This window comes from Apaloderma vittatum, unplaced genomic scaffold (assembly GCF_000703405.1).
Source record: "Apaloderma vittatum isolate BGI_N311 unplaced genomic scaffold, ASM70340v1 scaffold1305, whole genome shotgun sequence".
Taxonomy (NCBI): domain Eukaryota; kingdom Metazoa; phylum Chordata; class Aves; order Trogoniformes; family Trogonidae; genus Apaloderma; species Apaloderma vittatum.
In genome coordinates this window covers 40,475-58,375 of record NW_009715239.1, presented here as the reverse complement: position 1 = coordinate 58,375, position 17,901 = coordinate 40,475, and the positions used below count along the sequence as shown (strand labels likewise).

General features: G+C 38.1%; 1 protein-coding gene across 2 annotated transcripts in view; it reads left to right on the top strand.

The window, feature by feature from the left end:
* The first annotated feature begins 7,482 nt into the window (after window positions 1-7,482).
* FAM13B (family with sequence similarity 13, member B) overlaps window positions 7,483-17,901 on the top strand; it is a 36,747-nt gene continuing 26,328 nt past the window's right edge. Inside the window, exons 1-6 of one of the 2 annotated variants that reach the window (XM_009869018.1) lie at window positions 7,483-7,649; window positions 8,604-8,794; window positions 9,246-9,458; window positions 12,216-12,393; window positions 12,986-13,130; window positions 15,691-15,848. In XM_009869018.1, coding sequence (XP_009867320.1) covers window positions 8,638-8,794; window positions 9,246-9,458; window positions 12,216-12,393; window positions 12,986-13,130; window positions 15,691-15,848 — 851 coding nt within the window. In that variant the 5' untranslated portion in view covers window positions 7,483-7,649; window positions 8,604-8,637. The remainder of the gene's footprint in view (window positions 7,650-8,603; window positions 8,795-9,245; window positions 9,459-12,215; window positions 12,394-12,985; window positions 13,131-15,690; window positions 15,849-17,901) is intronic. The other variant, XM_009869019.1, reaches the window with a different exon arrangement.

Below are 17,901 nucleotides of genomic sequence, written 5' to 3'. Positions count from 1 at the left end.
TAAAATTCATTTTTTTTTTTTAGTCTCTTGCTGACTGTTATTTCCTGTAAGTTACAAATTTTACGTGCAAGAGCTTCGTTTGAGAATAATGACTGGCTACCTCAAGGCTTTAGTAAATTCGGGTTTGGCTTTGTAGTTTTGTACTGGCTTTATAGCTAACTGTTGAGATTTGTGAAGATTCGGTCAATTCGCATAAATTCTATGTATTCTTACAGCCTAAAAGATAACTTATGTGTTACTGACTCTTCTACTGGGTTTCTTTTTTTTCCCCTTTGTAGAGCTGATTTGTTTTGAAGTCTTAAAAAACATAGTTTAGAAGGTGATTACAGTGCTGAAAACCTGTTATGTTTGCAACATATGGGTGGAGTCATTCGGTACAAGAAATGGGTAATATTTTGCAGCTGGATCTAGGACTATGTTTAACTGTAGTGAGATGAATAGTTCTATTGTGACAGTAATGAACAATTCTGCTCTTGTGATCTCTCTCACCTGTGCATGTGTGAAATTTTACCTTGTATATTTGTCTTAAAAGAAGAAAAATATGACAAACTTGAGCTTAAAATATACTGCATTATGATTGTGTTTGAAGAGCTTGTAACAAAGACGGAGGTTGCAGAGGCTTTCTTATAGTGAGAGGTTTATTTTCTTTGCTGTAAAGACGTTTGGGTGGGGCAGCCGCTCGGTCAGAACTGAGTATCTAATGGGAACCCTGCTTCGATTGTCCAGGTTCCAGCCTCGCGAGCTGCTCTCGTCGGACGTCCCTTCTGTTCCCTGTTCCCTGCAGCGTGTTCAGCATCTGTGTGAGATAATAATACATGGATAAAATGGAAAAGATGAGAGCAGGAATCTTATGAATGTGGTTCTTTATGCTCTTTTTTTGAAGCGTCTATGTTTGAAAGGTTTCTTTCCCCCTTTTTGCTGAACTTCACATTTCATTACATCTTTTGTGGTCTTGTCAATCTTTTAATGTAATCAAGTTGCTTAATTTTAACCTGCAATATAATTTCTAAGCTTGTGATTTCTGGTGTTATCTTAAAATTTGATTGTGCTCAAGTTGTGACAAGAATTGGTTGTGGAGGAGACCTCATTAGCAGTCCTCTGTCTTTTTTTTTTTTCCTTTTTCTCTCTCTCCCTCCCCTCCCCTTTTCTCTGCGATTCAAAGAGTCATTGCTACAGAATTGAACTCTTCATTGAAATGTCTCACTCCTTCAGTGGGGATGCTAAGACAAGCCTTTATTTTGGTGGCCTGTGGCCATCGTTGTGACAGAGGCAGCATTTCTGTCGTGAACAGCCGATGTGTTACGTTTTGCGATGTGCTGAATTCCAATGTGTAGTTCTGCTTACCTGTTTGGGAGGGGGAGGAACAAGCTGGTGATGAATATATGTAATAGGATAACTTATGTATAATAAATTAAGTGCATTACATATTTATAGTTTGGAGTTTTTTTGGTCTCTCCGAGGTAGCTTGACCTCTGTTCCAAAGTCTGTCTTAATAGCAGTGACAATTGTGAAACTACTTTGGTTTTATAACATAAACTTCTCAAGTTCCGTAGTTTTACTGGAAATTTCTTCCTGTCTTGTTACCTTACTGTATTTTTATAATACCGTTGCAATTAAGTCCTGTGTTATCTGATGTACTGACAATTATATGTGTGTGGTTGGTGGAGTACAGCTTTACTTTGGGGGGAGGCAAGTAGGATGAATATAATTAGCTGTTACACAAGATACAAAAGCCTTTTTATTTATTAACTACTGTTGTTAAGAATGTGATGGGATCTGTGCGAGCAGGAAGTTTCTTTATAATTCTGCACATGTGCATTGGCAGCAGCAGCGGAGAGCAAATCTGGCAGCATTCAGGGGTGGGGGTGAGGCAGTGAGCAAACATCTACTTTTTCCTGCTATCGCTGATGGTTGTATTTAATTCCTCTTGTTACAGTATAGTTGTGGAAGGATTATGAGTGGCTGCAATGCTGTTAAAAAGCCTTTGGATTTTATCTAGTAAGTGAATATAAAATATTACCTTCTCATGTCAAAACACTTGAGAATCAGCTCATGTTCTGATGATCTCTCGGCTTTCTCTTTTAAAATGCAGAAATTTTTTGAATATTGCTTAAATCTGTTACTATATTTGAGGCTTTACTACTGTTACTGCAGTACAGTTGCTAAATGCTTATTTTGCTTCTTAAAATTTGAAGTGTGGTGGTTTCTTTTTTTTTGTTTCTTTTTTCCTAAAATGCATTTGATATGACTAAAGCCTGTCTGCTTTTCTCCCTCTTGTGAAGAGGCAGATAGGATATGCCTGTCAGGAAGATCTGTATTTCATGGGCTTTTTCTGAGAAAGCGTCATCAGATTCTGTCAGCTGAAATCATAGACTAAATTTCAGTGACTGGAAAGTAAATACTAATCGATAATATTGTTTCTTGGCTTGTAAAGTTTAGAAATAAAATCCAGAATTCTATCGATGTTAATAGTTAGCTCCTTTTTCAGAGGAGCTTTCACGAGTTTTCTTCCATGATAAGGACATAAAGGCTTAATTTAAATTATTCTAATCTGTAAATTAGAAGGTTTGCTACTCCCTGTCCAGGGAACAAAAATCCAGTTACAATTGCATTCTACTCAATCTGATGTTGTATTTTTTTTGTGCTGTCATTGGTTTGTCAGTATAACCAGTATTTTGTCAGTCGAGTGTTTTCTGAGGCTGTCTCAGAAGTACCAGTGGCAGATGATGGAAAATTTCAGCTGAGTTGAGATCTGGGGTAGGTGAGAGTACAGAGTACACATGTGAAGGCGTATACATGCAAGTAGGGAGTTTATTAATTAAAGAACTGGTGCTCGTGCTTCTCCTGACTTCTTTTGTGGTTATGTGCAAAACTGGCACAGGCTTGGCTCCTCCTGATTGTTATTTATCCAGAAAGCAAACATGTCAGTGAAGAGTTAATAACTGTACTGAAAAATGAGGGGAGCGGGAAAGTCACGTCTCCTTGAAAAGACATTTATTCTAACATGGTTTCCTTCAACACTGCAAATTAAATTCTTTAGTTATACTTGTTTTAAAATATTATGCCTTTATGGGGATGGGGAATGTATCCTTAAGACGATCAGCTTGTTAAATTTAAAATAATAACTCAGCCCAGTTGTCTGATTTGTCAGTGCAGATTTCTGACTAAAATGCCTTTCAATAGCTCATTCCACTGACAGAAAGAGGAAGTCTTGCTGTACGAATCTATCTTAAGCTGATCTTGCTGTTTTTTAAACTTCTTTAAATGATTATTGATTTGACTATTCAAATATATTAATGAGTACTTAAGTGTAGCTTTACAATTGTTTTTCTTAATATTCAAGCACTTGCCCAGCTTTGCATGCTTCTAACTTCTAACATGCTCTTGAGACAAGTCTCCCTTGTCCGTTTCTGTGTGCTGAGTTTGTGATTTTGTTTTATTTGTTTTCTTAAAGCTTGGGGTGGTTTCTTTTTCAGCTTTTTCTTTTTCTCCAAACTGTGCCTCCTGGCACAACGTGTCCATCTTTTCAATTTTGACTGGATTAAATCAAATGAGCAAAATACTGTAATTTTCACTTGTTAGCTGAACAAAAACTGAACTGAGATGAGCGAAGACTCTTCTGCCCAAAAGCATTTCATCCTTTGGGAATGCTAACATTAGAGTGCCCAAATGACATAATATTAAAAACATTATATTATGACATTGTGTTTAAAAAAAAAAAAATCCTTTTATGTCAAGAAAACTTAAAAGCAGAGCGCTGCTTGCCGTTTGAAAAAGAGGCAAATGAAATAGCCGGTGGTGCAGCAGTTGCCAAATGGGGCTCTGCAGGAGCTGGGACGCAGCAGTTTCCTGGGGAAGCCTCCTCGCTCCTGCTCCCACCTGGCAGCTGCCTCTGGCTGAGGTCATTACATGAGGAAAGTTTCTGTGGATTCCAGGTTGGAATCTGTGTTACAAGTTTAGGCCATCATTTTGAAATTCTTAAAAATCTGTTTTAACTTGGAATGTATAAGACTTGGTGGGGGGAAGAAAAAAAAGAATTCTTTATTTGGATTTAAAAGTGTATTTACTGTATCGTGGATTTCGTGTAATTATAAGTCACATAACTAATGTAATGCATTCTTTTTATTTATCAAATATAGAGTAAGACATTTAGAACTTTGAGACACCGTAATGGATTTGTGGAATTGTATTTGCAAGCAAATCTCCTTGTATTGCAGAAACAAGCATTGATGCTTCCTGTGCCGGAGGCCGTGCCCGGGTTGTGTTGGGAGCCAGTCACAAGGCCTGGGGTGGTTCGGGGGGTCACAGCGCTGGGGCTGAGAAAGCCAAAATCTAAACTTGAGGTGCATTTCTTGAGAAGTAGGAGCCAGACAGTTTGCTGCCCTATAGCACCTTATTTTTCACTGTCTAAAAATTTTAACGTTTAGTTTTTGCTTCTCATGTGTTACAGAAAAATCAGCAATGATGTCTGCTAATCCCACAAGATAATATATTAACAATAAAGTGGAATGGCAGTCGCGGTTAGCTTTGGTTTTGGCTCGCAGACCATATGAATTTCTTGCTAGATAAACAAAAAATTGCTTGAATAGTTGAGACTTGTGGCAGAAATTCTATGTGCAGGATGAATGTTTTCACTCCTATGGCGTGGTTTTGGTTTGTAGCCTTTTTTTTACGTTTATTTTTACTTCTTGTTTCATTCCTTTGTTTTAAGGACAGCTGGTGGTGCCCTAAGGACTTTAATTTAAAATGACACCGATATATTGTAGTTCAGCCAGTAATGTAAGAACTAAACTAAATTTAAATCTAAACTTTCATATGTGCTCCTCATATATTAACAATTAGGTATGTATTCTGTGTTTTCTTTAGTGGCATTTCATCTGTGGGTGTGAATACTTATTTAGATGCCAAGATAAGTGAATTGCCATTATGATGGCAAAATGAAACTCGTGGTGCTGTTTTCCCAGCAGACTCTCTAAAGTACATGCCTTATTACAAAAAATAAAACTGAAAAACCCCAACACACAAAAAACTCCCACAAACTAAACCCAAACTTTTTTTTTTTTTTTAAATAACAGACAAGAGCACTGAAATACGCAATAGAGAAACTCAGTGTTTTACTCTCGTTTAAGATGCTTGGGCTTTTCAGCCTCTTGTAAAATTGTGGTATAATATGTGATCACCCATAGTTAAGTTTTGTAGAACATTATTGTAGCTTAAGGAATCTTTGTAAATGTTAGTAGTAACAAAGCAGGGAGGGAGATTAAGAAAGATGCAACCACAACATTTATAATAAAGCACAAACTAGGTGGTTTTTGGTTTGGATTTTGGAAGTGAGTTTGTTTGTTAAATGATTTTGTTTCTCTTGCCAGGACTGTGAAGCAGGTAGACTGTGAAACTGGCAGTAGGAAGCATGTGTTCAGAAAAAGGGTCAGGACAATACAGAAAAAAGTGGGAATAGCTGACTGAATGGATCAGCTCTTGTTTTCTCAGATGACAAAAAAATAATGAAAACCCACATAGTATTGCTTAGTGTTTGTAAAAGACTCTAGAAATAACCCTGAAGGTTACGTATCTTGTCCTGATTTTCATCCATGTCTGCACTGAAGTGGTGCGTGTCCTGAGTCAAGGGAGAGCCAGAGAGAAAGCTCTTGATCAATATGAAAAGTGGAGATACAATATGTAATTATAAAGAGTTTCTGACCCTGTCCTTCTGTTTTGCAATATTGGAAATAAAACTTACTGGAAGTCAAGTAACTTTAAAAAAATTTCTAACCTTTTCTAGATTTGATAAATATCAAATGTGTTGTATCCCCGCCTGTGAAGATTGCACCAAAGTCTATACTATACAGCAAAAGAAAGCTCTGAAAAGGAACTGTTGTGTAGTGATATATTGAAGTGTGTGTATGTAAGGAAGTGCGTGTCTGAAAGGGTGAAAATGAGGCTTTCACTCATTCTTCTAGGTGATGATAAGCCATATAAAACTTTCTTTAAAGTGTAAGCTTAGGTTGTAAATCCGGTTTTGCTCTAACAATGAGACAACCAGGCTGTTTCAACTTCATTGTTTCATTGCCAAGATAGATAAAATACAAGTACTTGTTTTTCTTTCTTAGGGTGCCTTTTGTATGAAATGAGTATTAAGGTAGCCAGTTGTTCTGCAGCACCTCGTAAGAATGGCTGTGCTTTTATGTGAGCTAAGGAAACACAGAGTTACCTGGGCCTCGGGATTGTTCTTTTGGTGCTGAATCCTAAAGAAGTGGTTGCTTCTAATTTGCTCTTTTTATTAGGTGATGTTTGTTTTGAAGGTTTGTTTGTTGTTTGTTTTAGGAAGACAGCCTGAAGCATTGTGGCAGATCCGTCAAAGATTATTTCCCAGCTGCCATTAACCCCACAGTTGGCTAACATGAGTCTTTCTGCTTTACTGTGGATAGGTTGACGTCAGCAGAACTTGAGAAAATAGACTGTGTGCATCTTCATATTTTAAAAATTGTATGATATGTTAGGCTTGATTGAAATCTACTTGCATGCAATTATTGTGTTTACTATCCCTTAATATACCAAAATAATAAGAAAAAATGACTGGGCAGTGTCTTTGTAAATTATAGGGCAGTCACGAGTTGCACCTGCTTCACTGTTGAAATCTGGCAGGGTCTTTTAGTAACCAAGAATACATTTTGACAGATTTGAACATGATTAGTTAAAACAAGCAAAAAAATGTAAAGCCTGTCAACTGCAATCTAACCCTTTATTTTCTGCTGTCAGCTCTCCTCGAGTCCTGATCTTGGACTAGGATCCATTTGTGCAAGATACGTAACAGTTTTACAGCCTGTGTGTAATACAAAGTGCTAGGTAGAGACAAGTGACAAAGGATGGAAAAGAATATTGGTCAGTATTGTTTATGTCGATAGGCAAACATCTGAACACTTGAAAGCATGAAATATTTTTTTCTCTCGGCCTCAATGCAAGAAAATGTTGAAAATTTGGACAATCGACTTTCTCGAATAGCTGATCTGTACCACTGCCAACTGGTTAGCTCTGTTGTTCCTTAGTTAGGACTTTTTTCTCGTTCATGCTATTTAAAGACAGTATGTTAAACCAGTGCCTGAGGTCCTTCTGAAAATTTTATAGCTGTTAATATTATAGTATAGCAGGTACTATAAAACACTTCTGTTCAACCTAACTTAGGCTTTTGTGATTCTCTGCAAGAAGAATGAATGAGTCTGAAAATTATTTTGTAATTGTTAAGGCTAAGATGTCTCATGCTAACTTTTGCTTAAAGTTTGGTTAGCTCCAAAGTGATAAAGGGGCTTTGATCTTTGCGTGCTGTCCTGTGAGCTGTGCTGGTGTGGTCCTTATGTTTTCTTCTTCTTCAGAAGAAACTGATGATTTAACAAGGAAAGTTCCTCAAACATGATGTTTAGACTTGTGACTGAGTTTTAAAGTGTTGAAACCTTAACGGTCTACGAATATTTTCCTTATTTTCAGATTAACTGCTGAAGTACTGATCGAGTTCTGCTATTCTTCAATGAGGAACTACAGGTTGATCTTTTGCCATAATCTTAAACAACCATAAATGACAAAAGAATGCTTGGTCAGTGAGGGCAGCTGGCGCAGAAAACGTTTTTCAAACTCGGCTGTTTAAGTACTCTGAGGTAGGTTTCTTAAATTACTTTACTTAGGCTGTTAAAAAAAAGGGATTGCAGATTTTAGTATGTTTAATCTGTTAGAACGTGTCAATCCATTAGTAAATAGAGAACCAAGTTTGGTTGCAGTGCTTTGATTAACAGTGGGTGTTCATGTTCTGTGTGCCATCCTCTATGGAAGGGATTGTTTGCGTTTAAACAAGTATGGGGTCGTTTATTTATTTATCTTGAGAAGACAGTTTTTTCTTTCTAGAGGAAATGTTTTGATTTTGACAGGATAACAGTTTAACTGAGTGACTTATGCTGCCTTTGGTAATACCTTTGTTATCTATCTAGATCCTGTATCAAGCAAAGACTTGCAATTAAGGTTGAGTGAAGGGAAGAACAGTATTGCTGAGCATCTAGAAACTAGTCTTGGGAGTTTTATGTTCAGTAAAAAATTTTAATCTGATGCAGGTTGAAAGGTTTATTGTGTAGACCAGAAGATGCCAAATATGTTAGAAGCTGATTGCAGTGCAGCTGCATATCACAAATACGTAATAATTTAATGTAACTAAAACTTGGGGGTTGGGTTTGGTATGATATGCTAGTTTCATTTCCTCTGGAGAAGTTTTTGTGTTGAATTTTTAAAGCCTGACTGATAAATATTGTCAGAAAATTTATTGAATATAGGTCTCCCGAAGGACCTTAGAACTTAAGTAACAATGTTGTAACTAGAATTTTCTCAATTTCCTTTGCTGCTATCCTATTCCTCTATTGAGGATTGAGCAGAACACTTTGATAATAATAATTTATCTAGTTAGCTATATTTTAAGTCATTACAGAACTTTTAATTAAATCAGTGAACTGATTGAGAGGTGGAGAATGTTTGCATTGGATAATTAAAGCATGTTGTGTTACAAATCAGTATGTTCAACTGTGTGCACTGGAGTATGAGTTTTGGTTTCGATTCTTATTTGACAGAAAAGACAGCTTTGATTTTTGGCTGCAAAAAGATATGAGGAAGAGCTCCTCCCCTTCCTTGAGTAACTGCAACTCTGTTCTTGCTAACAAAATATTTGGAATTCCACTTGATGAGCTGCAGCAAGAAGGGCAACCAGACAATGAGGTTCCATTCATAGTCCGCCATGTCGTGGACTATATTGAGGAACATGGTACGTATTATTTTGCTGTACTTTAATATATTTAGCTGTTCCTCTTAGAGAGGAGATTGTTTTTTGAAGAGTGTTTGTTTTCTTAAGTCACTTGATGTGATTTGGAATTATTTTTTTTTGGTGATACACAGTTCCTTTCTTTACTCTTCTGTTATGTTTGATAATCACTGTTTTCTGGCTAACTCTAGGTGTAACACTGATGTAGTCGACTCAGTTGGGTACTTCATAGGAAATGGTGTGGTTTAGGTAGTGCTAAGGTTTAACTTACTCCTGTATTATTAGCTGGGCATGAGACTGCTGGGAAAAGAACTAGTGGAAATCTTGCAGAACTGTTGTACAGAAAGTCCTTCAGTTAGTATGGGAGTTGTGAATATCTGATTGTCAGTATTTTCTGATGCATTTGTCCGTGCTAGATCTAAAAGTTTATTTCTGCAATTTCTCTCTACCTCAGGGGGTCTGGAACAAGAAGGACTTTTTCAAGTCAATGGGAATGCTGAGACAGTGGAGTGGCTTCGGCAACGATATGATAATGGAGAAGATGTGGACCTGGTTAAAGAAGCAGATGTACCCTCAGCTATCAGCCTTCTTAGATTCTTTCTTCAGGAACTTCCAGAGCCAGTTATCCCAGGCAGTTTGCACGTACATTTGATGCAACTTTCTCAAGGTAATAATTATTTTTGATTCAGTGTTTTTATTGTATTAATTTAAAAGTGAAAACTAGTATTGAATTGGGTTTTGTAGTACCACTAGAGTATCTTTGGTGTTTTGTGTAATAATGTGTGTATCAGGAGGCTTTCAGATATAATGTTTCTTAGTACAAAACCCAAATAAACAGGCTTTTTTTTTTTTTAGGAAACTCAGTCTGGATTCAAGGACAGTTTATCCATGCAGGAAAATAGTGAGGCTGCCGCCTATCATGTTGATTAGTTCTGAATATTCTTTGTTTGTGGGTACTGGGACACTGGTCAAAGCCACTGGAAGATAAACTTTACTTAAACTTGCTGATTGTCTTTACTGTCTCTTTTAAACTGTAAAATAAAGTGATTTCTGAAAAGTTATCTGAACCAAGGAAATCGAAACACACGAACTTTTAAACATTGTTTCCTGATACTAAAATTAGAGTTTCAGTTTCCTCTACTCAGGAGGTGGCCTTTGATATTTTGACTGTCTGATAGATCTCGGTTAGTTTCCAGAACAACAGTATCATTACAGCTGCATTTTAGGCAGAGGAATTGCTCACAGAAGGTGAGCAACTAACTTTGGATCCGTCTGTTACTTCTGGTATTTTCCCTCTTTCGTAGCCTTCCACATTGATAGTTTAAGCTTAGTTCTCAAAGCCATTGAGTTACACAGCAAGGTGTGCCCTCTGTGCAGCTTCTGAGGCTTGTTCCACACAGGCCTAATGGTGGCTCCTCAAATCAAGTGATTTTTGATAACTGAAGTGTGAAGTTGACCCCAGTGCACTAAGCCACATGTCCCAGAAGTGTGTGTGCATGGTTTCCTTTCAGAGAACCTCAGTGGTGGGTAAGAACGTTCTCTATAGGTCTCTGACTGTTGTTTAGAACCTAAATTTTGGGACAGGTTGGTTAGGTAAAGCATCTGTAGGTGTATATGGGAGGTTGTCTGACTATCACCACTTTCTCTTGCTGCCTTTTTTTTTTTTTAAATCTATTTTTACAAAGTATTTTTTAAAGTTCTTCTTTGCTCTTCTCTTTCCTAAATGCATTTCTGGAGTGAAAACTAACAATAATCACCACTTTCTCTTGCTGCCTTTTTTTTTTTTTAAATCTATTTTTACAAAGTATTTTTTAAAGTTCTTTGCTCTTCTCTTTTCTAAATGCATTTCTGGAGTAAAAGCTAACAATAATTTATTTTTATTGTGTTACGTTTTGGAAAGAACTGTTTTTCTGTGGCTGGTCACCTGAATTGAAATACTGAGCAATGTCTGAGCAAATGAAGTCCTGCACCATTACTGTTTGGTAGTACTGTACATACACCACAGGGAATTTACTCACTTCTTTGATATTAAGGACTAGGACATCTCACCTCTCTAATCTAGGCGACAAGGTTCGAAGGGTTTACAATTGTTTGCACCTAACAGATAAATTCCATATAAAGGAAAGGAAAAGTCAGGAAAACCAAAACAGGAGAAAGGCAGAGGGACTGCTCCTCATCTTCAAACAGCCTTTTCCCTTTCTAACTGATCTGAGTAGTATTTTCAAATGTTCTGGAAAAAAAAGGGGAAGCCTGTTTAGTATCAGTTTTTCTCCTGTTTTGTTTTCCTCACTTTTCCTTTCCTTTATATGGAAATTATCTGTTAGGTGCAAACAGTTGTAAACCCTTTGAACCTTGTTGCCTGTAACAAATGAGAGTTATGGGGAGGTATTTTGATAAAGGACATAGTTAAATATGGGGTGGGAATGAGAAAGTTTTCTGGTGACCCCTTTTTCAGGTCTAAATTGAAGTGGCAGGCTTCGAGCTAAGTTTGTGTTAAGCTGATTGCATGGACTTTGCTTGTATCCATCAGTTATTACAGAAGGAGGTAGAGTGCTTACAGTGGGGTGCTTGCAGGGGGAAAAGTGTCCAAGTAGCCTGTCGGAAATGAGGAGAATTTAACTAGCATTCAGGTTACCGCTCTGGAGCTGCTGCTGTCTCTGGAGCTCTTTTTTGCAAGGCAATTGTTAGGAATGGTGTGGAAATGAAAGGATGTGGAGGAGTTAGCCCTGTGTAATCAGAAACCTGAGTGAGCATTCATTGGGGAAAACGTGCTGGAATCTACTGAGAGGACTTAACAGAGGAGAATACGGTGGAAATTACTGGTTTAGGTTATTGATGTCTGCTTCATAGAAATTAAACTTATTGTTTATTATTAGGGAAAGTAATCTGATGGAAACAAGACTGCTGAGGTTTTTTGAGTTTTGTTTTGTATTTTTTTTGTTATGCTCTTTCTTCTTTACCAACTCCCCTGCCGCGAATCTCTGACATCACTGAAACAGAGTGATGGAACTGGAACTGTGCACCTCTCTTGGAAGGATCTGAGAGGAAGAGACTAATCCAGAGACTGAAATGAGAGGATGAGATGATGCTGGGACAGATAGATTGTTCTGTGTTATTGTTCTAAGTACTATGTCTATAAATGCCCCTCACATATGTGGGCTGAATGCTTCATCTTTCTGTTTGGGGTGTGCTGTTGGGGTTGGTTTTGGTTTGGTTTTTTGTTTACTTTTTTCCCATGGAAAGTTATAATATTCTCAGATACAAATACAAATAAAATTCTGACATTTTAGGCTGTGGTCTGACCACATTAGGTGTACTTAAGAATTAAGTAATTTTTGTTAGAATCCAAGAGTTGATCATTATCCAATGTAAAAAAGCAGATATTTTATGCCTGTGATTAAAATATTTTTATTACATTTTTCAGATTATAATAATGAAGATGAATTTGGAAGAAAGTTGAGGTTCCTCTTGCAGCAGCTTCCACCTGTTAATTACAGTTTGTTAAAGTTTCTGTGTAAATTTTTAGCTAATGTAGCATCGCATCATGAAGAAATTTGGTCGGCAAGTTCTTTAGCTGCAGTCTTTGGCCCGGATGTTTTTCAGTAAGTTAGTTATGAAAGTTCATGAGTGTTTGTTATGTGAATTGGATGGTGTACATCTGTAGTTTAAAGTCTTTCCTGGTTTATGAGTAACGGTAGCAAGTACATTGTTTTGAGCAATATCCTTCTTTCTCTCACCCCAGTTTTGTCTTACAATTTTGACTTGAATCTAAACAGCTTGGCTATGAGCTGTGGCATTAGAAACCACTGATTCCATCGCTGCATCGCTGTAATCATACGAGGTTTACAATTCTTAGAGACAGTTTGTAAGATTTGTAGCAACAAAGTCGTTCTTGGAGAAAGCTGATAAAGTACAAACGTATACTGGGGTTTCCTCTCCACAGGAAAGCACTTGGAATTTAAGTGTTCCACATGAAAAGTTAACTGACTTAATAGTTGTTACTTCATTGCTTTTAAGTATAAACTAGTATGAAATGCGGTAGTGTGAAGGTATGCTTCAAGTTCTGTGTGTTCAGAGTGGATTAGGGATAACTGTACGAAAGGTAGCCCTTAGTCATAGAAGTCATTCACAGAATTTCTTTGGTGAATTGGTTGGATTTAGATTTTTAAACTAAACCAGTGTTGAAATCTTTAGCATTTACACAGATGTGGAGGATCTGAAAGAACAAGAAATAGTTAGCAGAATAATGGCGGGACTTCTGGAGAACTACTATGAATTCTTTGAAAATGAAGAAGAAGATTTTTCATCTACTAATGATTTAAGCTCAATAACTGAGCAGGTAGGAATATTTTAAATGACTTAGGTAACTCTTACACACATTTATGTTTATGAGAGATAGGTTGAAATACACATTTCTTTAGTATGCCTTTTGGTACTTTTTTGCAAACTGACAAAACCTGCTGTTTCCTTAAGAGTGTTTTCCTACCGTAGGTTTGCTCATGAAATTGTTGCTTTGTAGGAAGTAGAGCCATGCTATGTAGAAAAATACGTAAGAGCTAAATGGACGATATCCGTCCCAACATAGATGCTGGCACGCTATATAAACAGTATGGCTTTTTAATTACCTTTTTAGGAAATGAGAACTGTTCTTTAAGCAAATGCAGAACCATGCTGCTGTTGGTTTGGTCAATAGTATTTCTAGGTGTGCCTTACAGAAACATGCAGGGTCTCGCGCTGCACTTGATGATGTTATCAGTGGTGGTTCCTTGTGCCAACATTTCCGAGTGGTGTTCCTGATTGTAAGACTTGCAAATATCATCTTGACATTAATGGGAAAAAGTGTTGAGGTTTCAAAGTGTTGAAGGAACAAAGTTGAGTAGAATAGAAGCATTCTGGGTCCTGGCATTCAACAGTCAGGATTGCCAGATTGACCTGTCCGTGTGACTGATGGTATCCGTTATCACTGTTACACCTTTCCTCACAACAAATTTAACTTTGTGAGGCAAGATACCATCTCATGCTGGGATAAATGGAGATGGAGAGTTGTTAAGGAAATGAAAATGATACTGTGATACAAACCTCCTTCTGTTGCCAAATATTTTTAATTCTAACAAGTCATGACACACAAGTGATAATGCATGGAAGCAGTACTTTTTGTATCATCAAAGCCAGGTGCACGGGTTATTAATAAAATCCTGGCTCAAACCCTTCCTTGGAAATATGGAAAGCTATAAACTGAACTTTATCATGCTTGATTGACTTAACAAATGGTGTATTTTCTTTAAAGAGGAAAAAGGGTAAATAAGCAGCAGTTGCTAAGGAAGGTGAGAAGAAATACTGAATTTTGTTAAGCCCAGCTATCCCACAAACCCCTCCTCTGGCAGGACAGGTAAGGCAAGTACTAGGGCAGCTGGTTGCTTCCTCTTTGCTGCAGTAGACGCCTCACCCGTTGGTCTGGTCTGCCAAGCGTGGGCAGCAAGTTCTGGATGGAGCAGCTTCTGCTCTGCTCACTCTTCTAGCAGCACACTGCAAGTTTGCAATGTTTGCTGTCTCTTCAGCTCCTTACAGGAATATGTCTAGCGCTGAGAACTGACACAGCCCTCCTGCACGTGGGAAGCTGTTAAATAAAGCTGGGCTCTAACTTTTGCAGCCTGAGGCTAAGGAGTGTCACCTTAGGTTGAGATAACTGCTTTTTAAAGTCTGGTTAGTTGATCTATACTCTCAATTACTGACTTGTCTGTGGGTCGTGGTATGTTTTTGCAAAAGGTTTTCCCAAGTGGACCAGTCGGTATGTTTTATTTTTTTATTTTTTCCCTTGAGTTTGAGGCCTGGTGGGGTGTCCCTTGAATTTCGTGGTGTCTCCACCAGGTGTCAACAGTGCACTTCGGTTGGGTCCCATCCCCTCCCAGTGGGGTGCAGAAGGAGCTCAGTCCCCACTGGGCACAGCCCCGGTGGCAGCTGCCTGTGCGGGGCATTGCCCTTGGTCCCTGGCACATCCTACTGCAATTGCAGAGGAGAGTCAGGGATAAATAAGTTTCTTGCCATATAACACAACCCTTTTAGAACTAAACATCTCTACTTTCTGTGTAATCGTAAATTTATGAGGTTTCATAGAATCCTAGACTGGCCTAGGCTGGGAGGGACCTTAGAGATCATCTACTCCAACCTCCCTGCCACGGGCAGGGACACCTGTCGACTAGATCAGGCAACACGTGGGTATCGAACCTGTGACCTTGGTGTTATCAGCACCATGCTCTGAGCTAACTGGCCCCGTAAATTTATGAGGTTTGAATTTTTCTTTTTGTTTTATACTCATGTGGCAGACTTTATAAAGCATATTTTCTTGAAGCTGCTGCTGCTTAAATTTTTGGGTTTGCAGGTTTGTGAGATCAGTAATCAATCACAGAGGAGCTTTTCAAATCGAACAGTCAGTGTGTTGTGTCTATCTTTTTATGCTTTAGACATAGCTGCTTTTTAAAAAGCCACAGTGGCTGTATTAAGTTGTCAGTTGGCTACATTGTTTTGCTTTTTAAATTGACTATATTTTACTGGTTCAGTAAAAACAGTTTCTGTGTTTGGAAACAAAGAACCAAAATAGACAAAAGCCTTCACAGAAACTTCTGAATGCTCTTTACATTTGCCTTTTTAAGTACTCATTCAGTGCTTTAAGGTCTGGATTCTTAGACTTCTATATGGCCTTCCAAAGAGGGGTTTGAAAATTCTTCTCCTGTGAATAAGGCTACCTGTGGAGTCGAGGAGAATTTTCTGTCTAGTGTGCCTATTTCTCCAAAATTGAAAAATTACACATACGTTGTTTTCATACCTCTTATGCTCTTTTAATTCCCTGAACCTGTTAAAAGAACTTGTCAAGCCATTAACTGTGAATAAATCTTCTTTAGATCAATGATCTCTTGGAAGAGGAGGAAGATGTAAAGCTTGAGCAGTCAGAAGAACTTCCGGAAGATGGCACAGAGAAAAGTGTTGAAAGGCCGGCTGTGGTGCATCTAGATATGGCAGGGAGTCTCTCAGATTCCAGAAGCATTACAGCATCAACAAGGTAACTCATTTCTGCCTTGGAGTTTGGATTTAGAGTTTGGCGTAGAGTCTCTGCTGTCTGAGAGAGAAAGAAACTGTCAGGGTTTTGAGATAAGTGGTGGTGTCTGCAAACTCAAGCTGTAGAAGTAAGTGCAGTCCTTGTAGTAGTACAATATGGGGCAAAATAGCTGTTCTTGAATTCAGCAGAGCAATCCGTGTAGAACTCCGATTGGATTAGCTATGGTGATTTACGCAGAGAAAGGGAAAAAGGGCATATTTTAGTGAAACTGTAAAGTGGTATGGGAACAGTAGATTTTATAGCAGAAATATGAAAGGAATCTGAATATTGGTAGATGGAAGCCCATTCTGTACCATCTTTCCATCAGTGGGAAATCCTAGCACTGTTTCTTGTCACATGCTAGTGAGCAGACTTGTCTTTACACGACTCAAATTCTTTTCTAAGCCTGTGAGAAATTTTATGTCCAGAATTTTTTTTTTATGCTCGCTTTGGTCAGGTGTCAACTGAGGAAAGTAGTTCCTTATTTCAGTAGAGTACAGTGTGATATTTTCCATGAAGAATTGTAACGAACTCTGTAGATATCGTTACTTCCTGAAAATGTGCTGGAGGGAGAAAATGCTAGGAGTGAAGAAGGAACTATGTATGACCAAAAGGATAGTGGAGAGCAAGCAGGATGATATTGAACATTCGTGATTTTTAAGTTGGAATTTGGAGGTTCTAGAAAGGCCTTTAATAGCAGCAATGTGGAGGAAATTTTGAGCACTTTAAAGGTGACATTTTGTAAGGTTACTTGGTAGAATGGGTTACCTGCAAAAAAAACCCCAGTGATTTAAGGGTCTGGAAAGTCTCCATAATTTGAGTAGGAATGAAGACTGCATACCTTATTTTGTGACAGGTGACCTGCTAATATGTTTTTGAAGCGCCTGAAGATCCTTCTTCAGTTAATTTACACTCTGCCGACTGGATTTATCTGGGAGGCTGGTGTTTTTTTCTTATACCAATGTGGCTGGTGTTACTGGCACCTATGCCCAAGTTGAAGCTTAATCGTTAGCTGCTTTTTAGAAGAAAAAGTTTTTAAAGAAAAAATATAGAAAAAAAGCATAGCAGGCCAAGGTGTAACAGCTGCTGCAGCTGGAGGGACCCGCGTTACCTGCCTGGGAGCTGGGCTCTGCAGAAGGATCCGTGTGGGTGGGCTCTGCTGGCAGAGAGCTGTGAGCAGCTTTGGAAGTTGCAAAGTGAAGGAGTATTGGAGAGAGAGACCCAGCTTTTGGTTAAGACCAGTCCTCCTGAAGGAGATGCATAAAATAAAAATGACATTTCTGTTGGAGAGTGTGTTTGTACTTGTTTGCAACTCTCAGGTTTGTTTTCCTTGCTTCTAGTCCACAAGTTTTAATTGTTCAGGCTGCTTCCCTTGTATTACGGTTTACATAGCTCTGCAGCACGTTAGGTATGGGCATTGCATGTAAGAACTTGTGGGAGGAATGAGGAAGAATCTATAATAAGAGTGTGGCTCAAAGCAGAAGAAATGCAGGGAAAATCACACGCGAGTTTACTGCCTAAGACCAAGTAGCATCGGGAATGTGGATTTCACCTTGTAATTTCCTCGTGTGCTGCCTCCTACTTCATGGCAAGAATTTGTAAAACAATGAGAGCAACATACTTCTATTTCATAATTTAAATTATATTTTGGTAGTTAATTATTCTTCTGAACAATAGACCTGTTTAATTTCAGTTGGAGGTGTTTTTTTTTGTTAAAGTTGCTGCGGTTGGAATTTCTACAGAAGTGCTCCTTCTTCCACTGGAAATCTTAAAGCAATTTAACTCTTCATAAGTTGAGTTGCTTGTGGAATGTGCAAGCGCAGCAGCAGCGACAAAATCAACGTGTTTGAGAGTTTATATTTGATAGCCTGAAGTGAAAAACATTTTTACTCAATGTTTAGGGTTAATTAAAAATTAATAGGCGTTAATTATGGTTGGCATTTTACATAACTTGTGGTAAAGGATAAGGAGGAATCCTGCAGAATAAGAAAGAGAATTCAGACTGTAAAACCAGAAC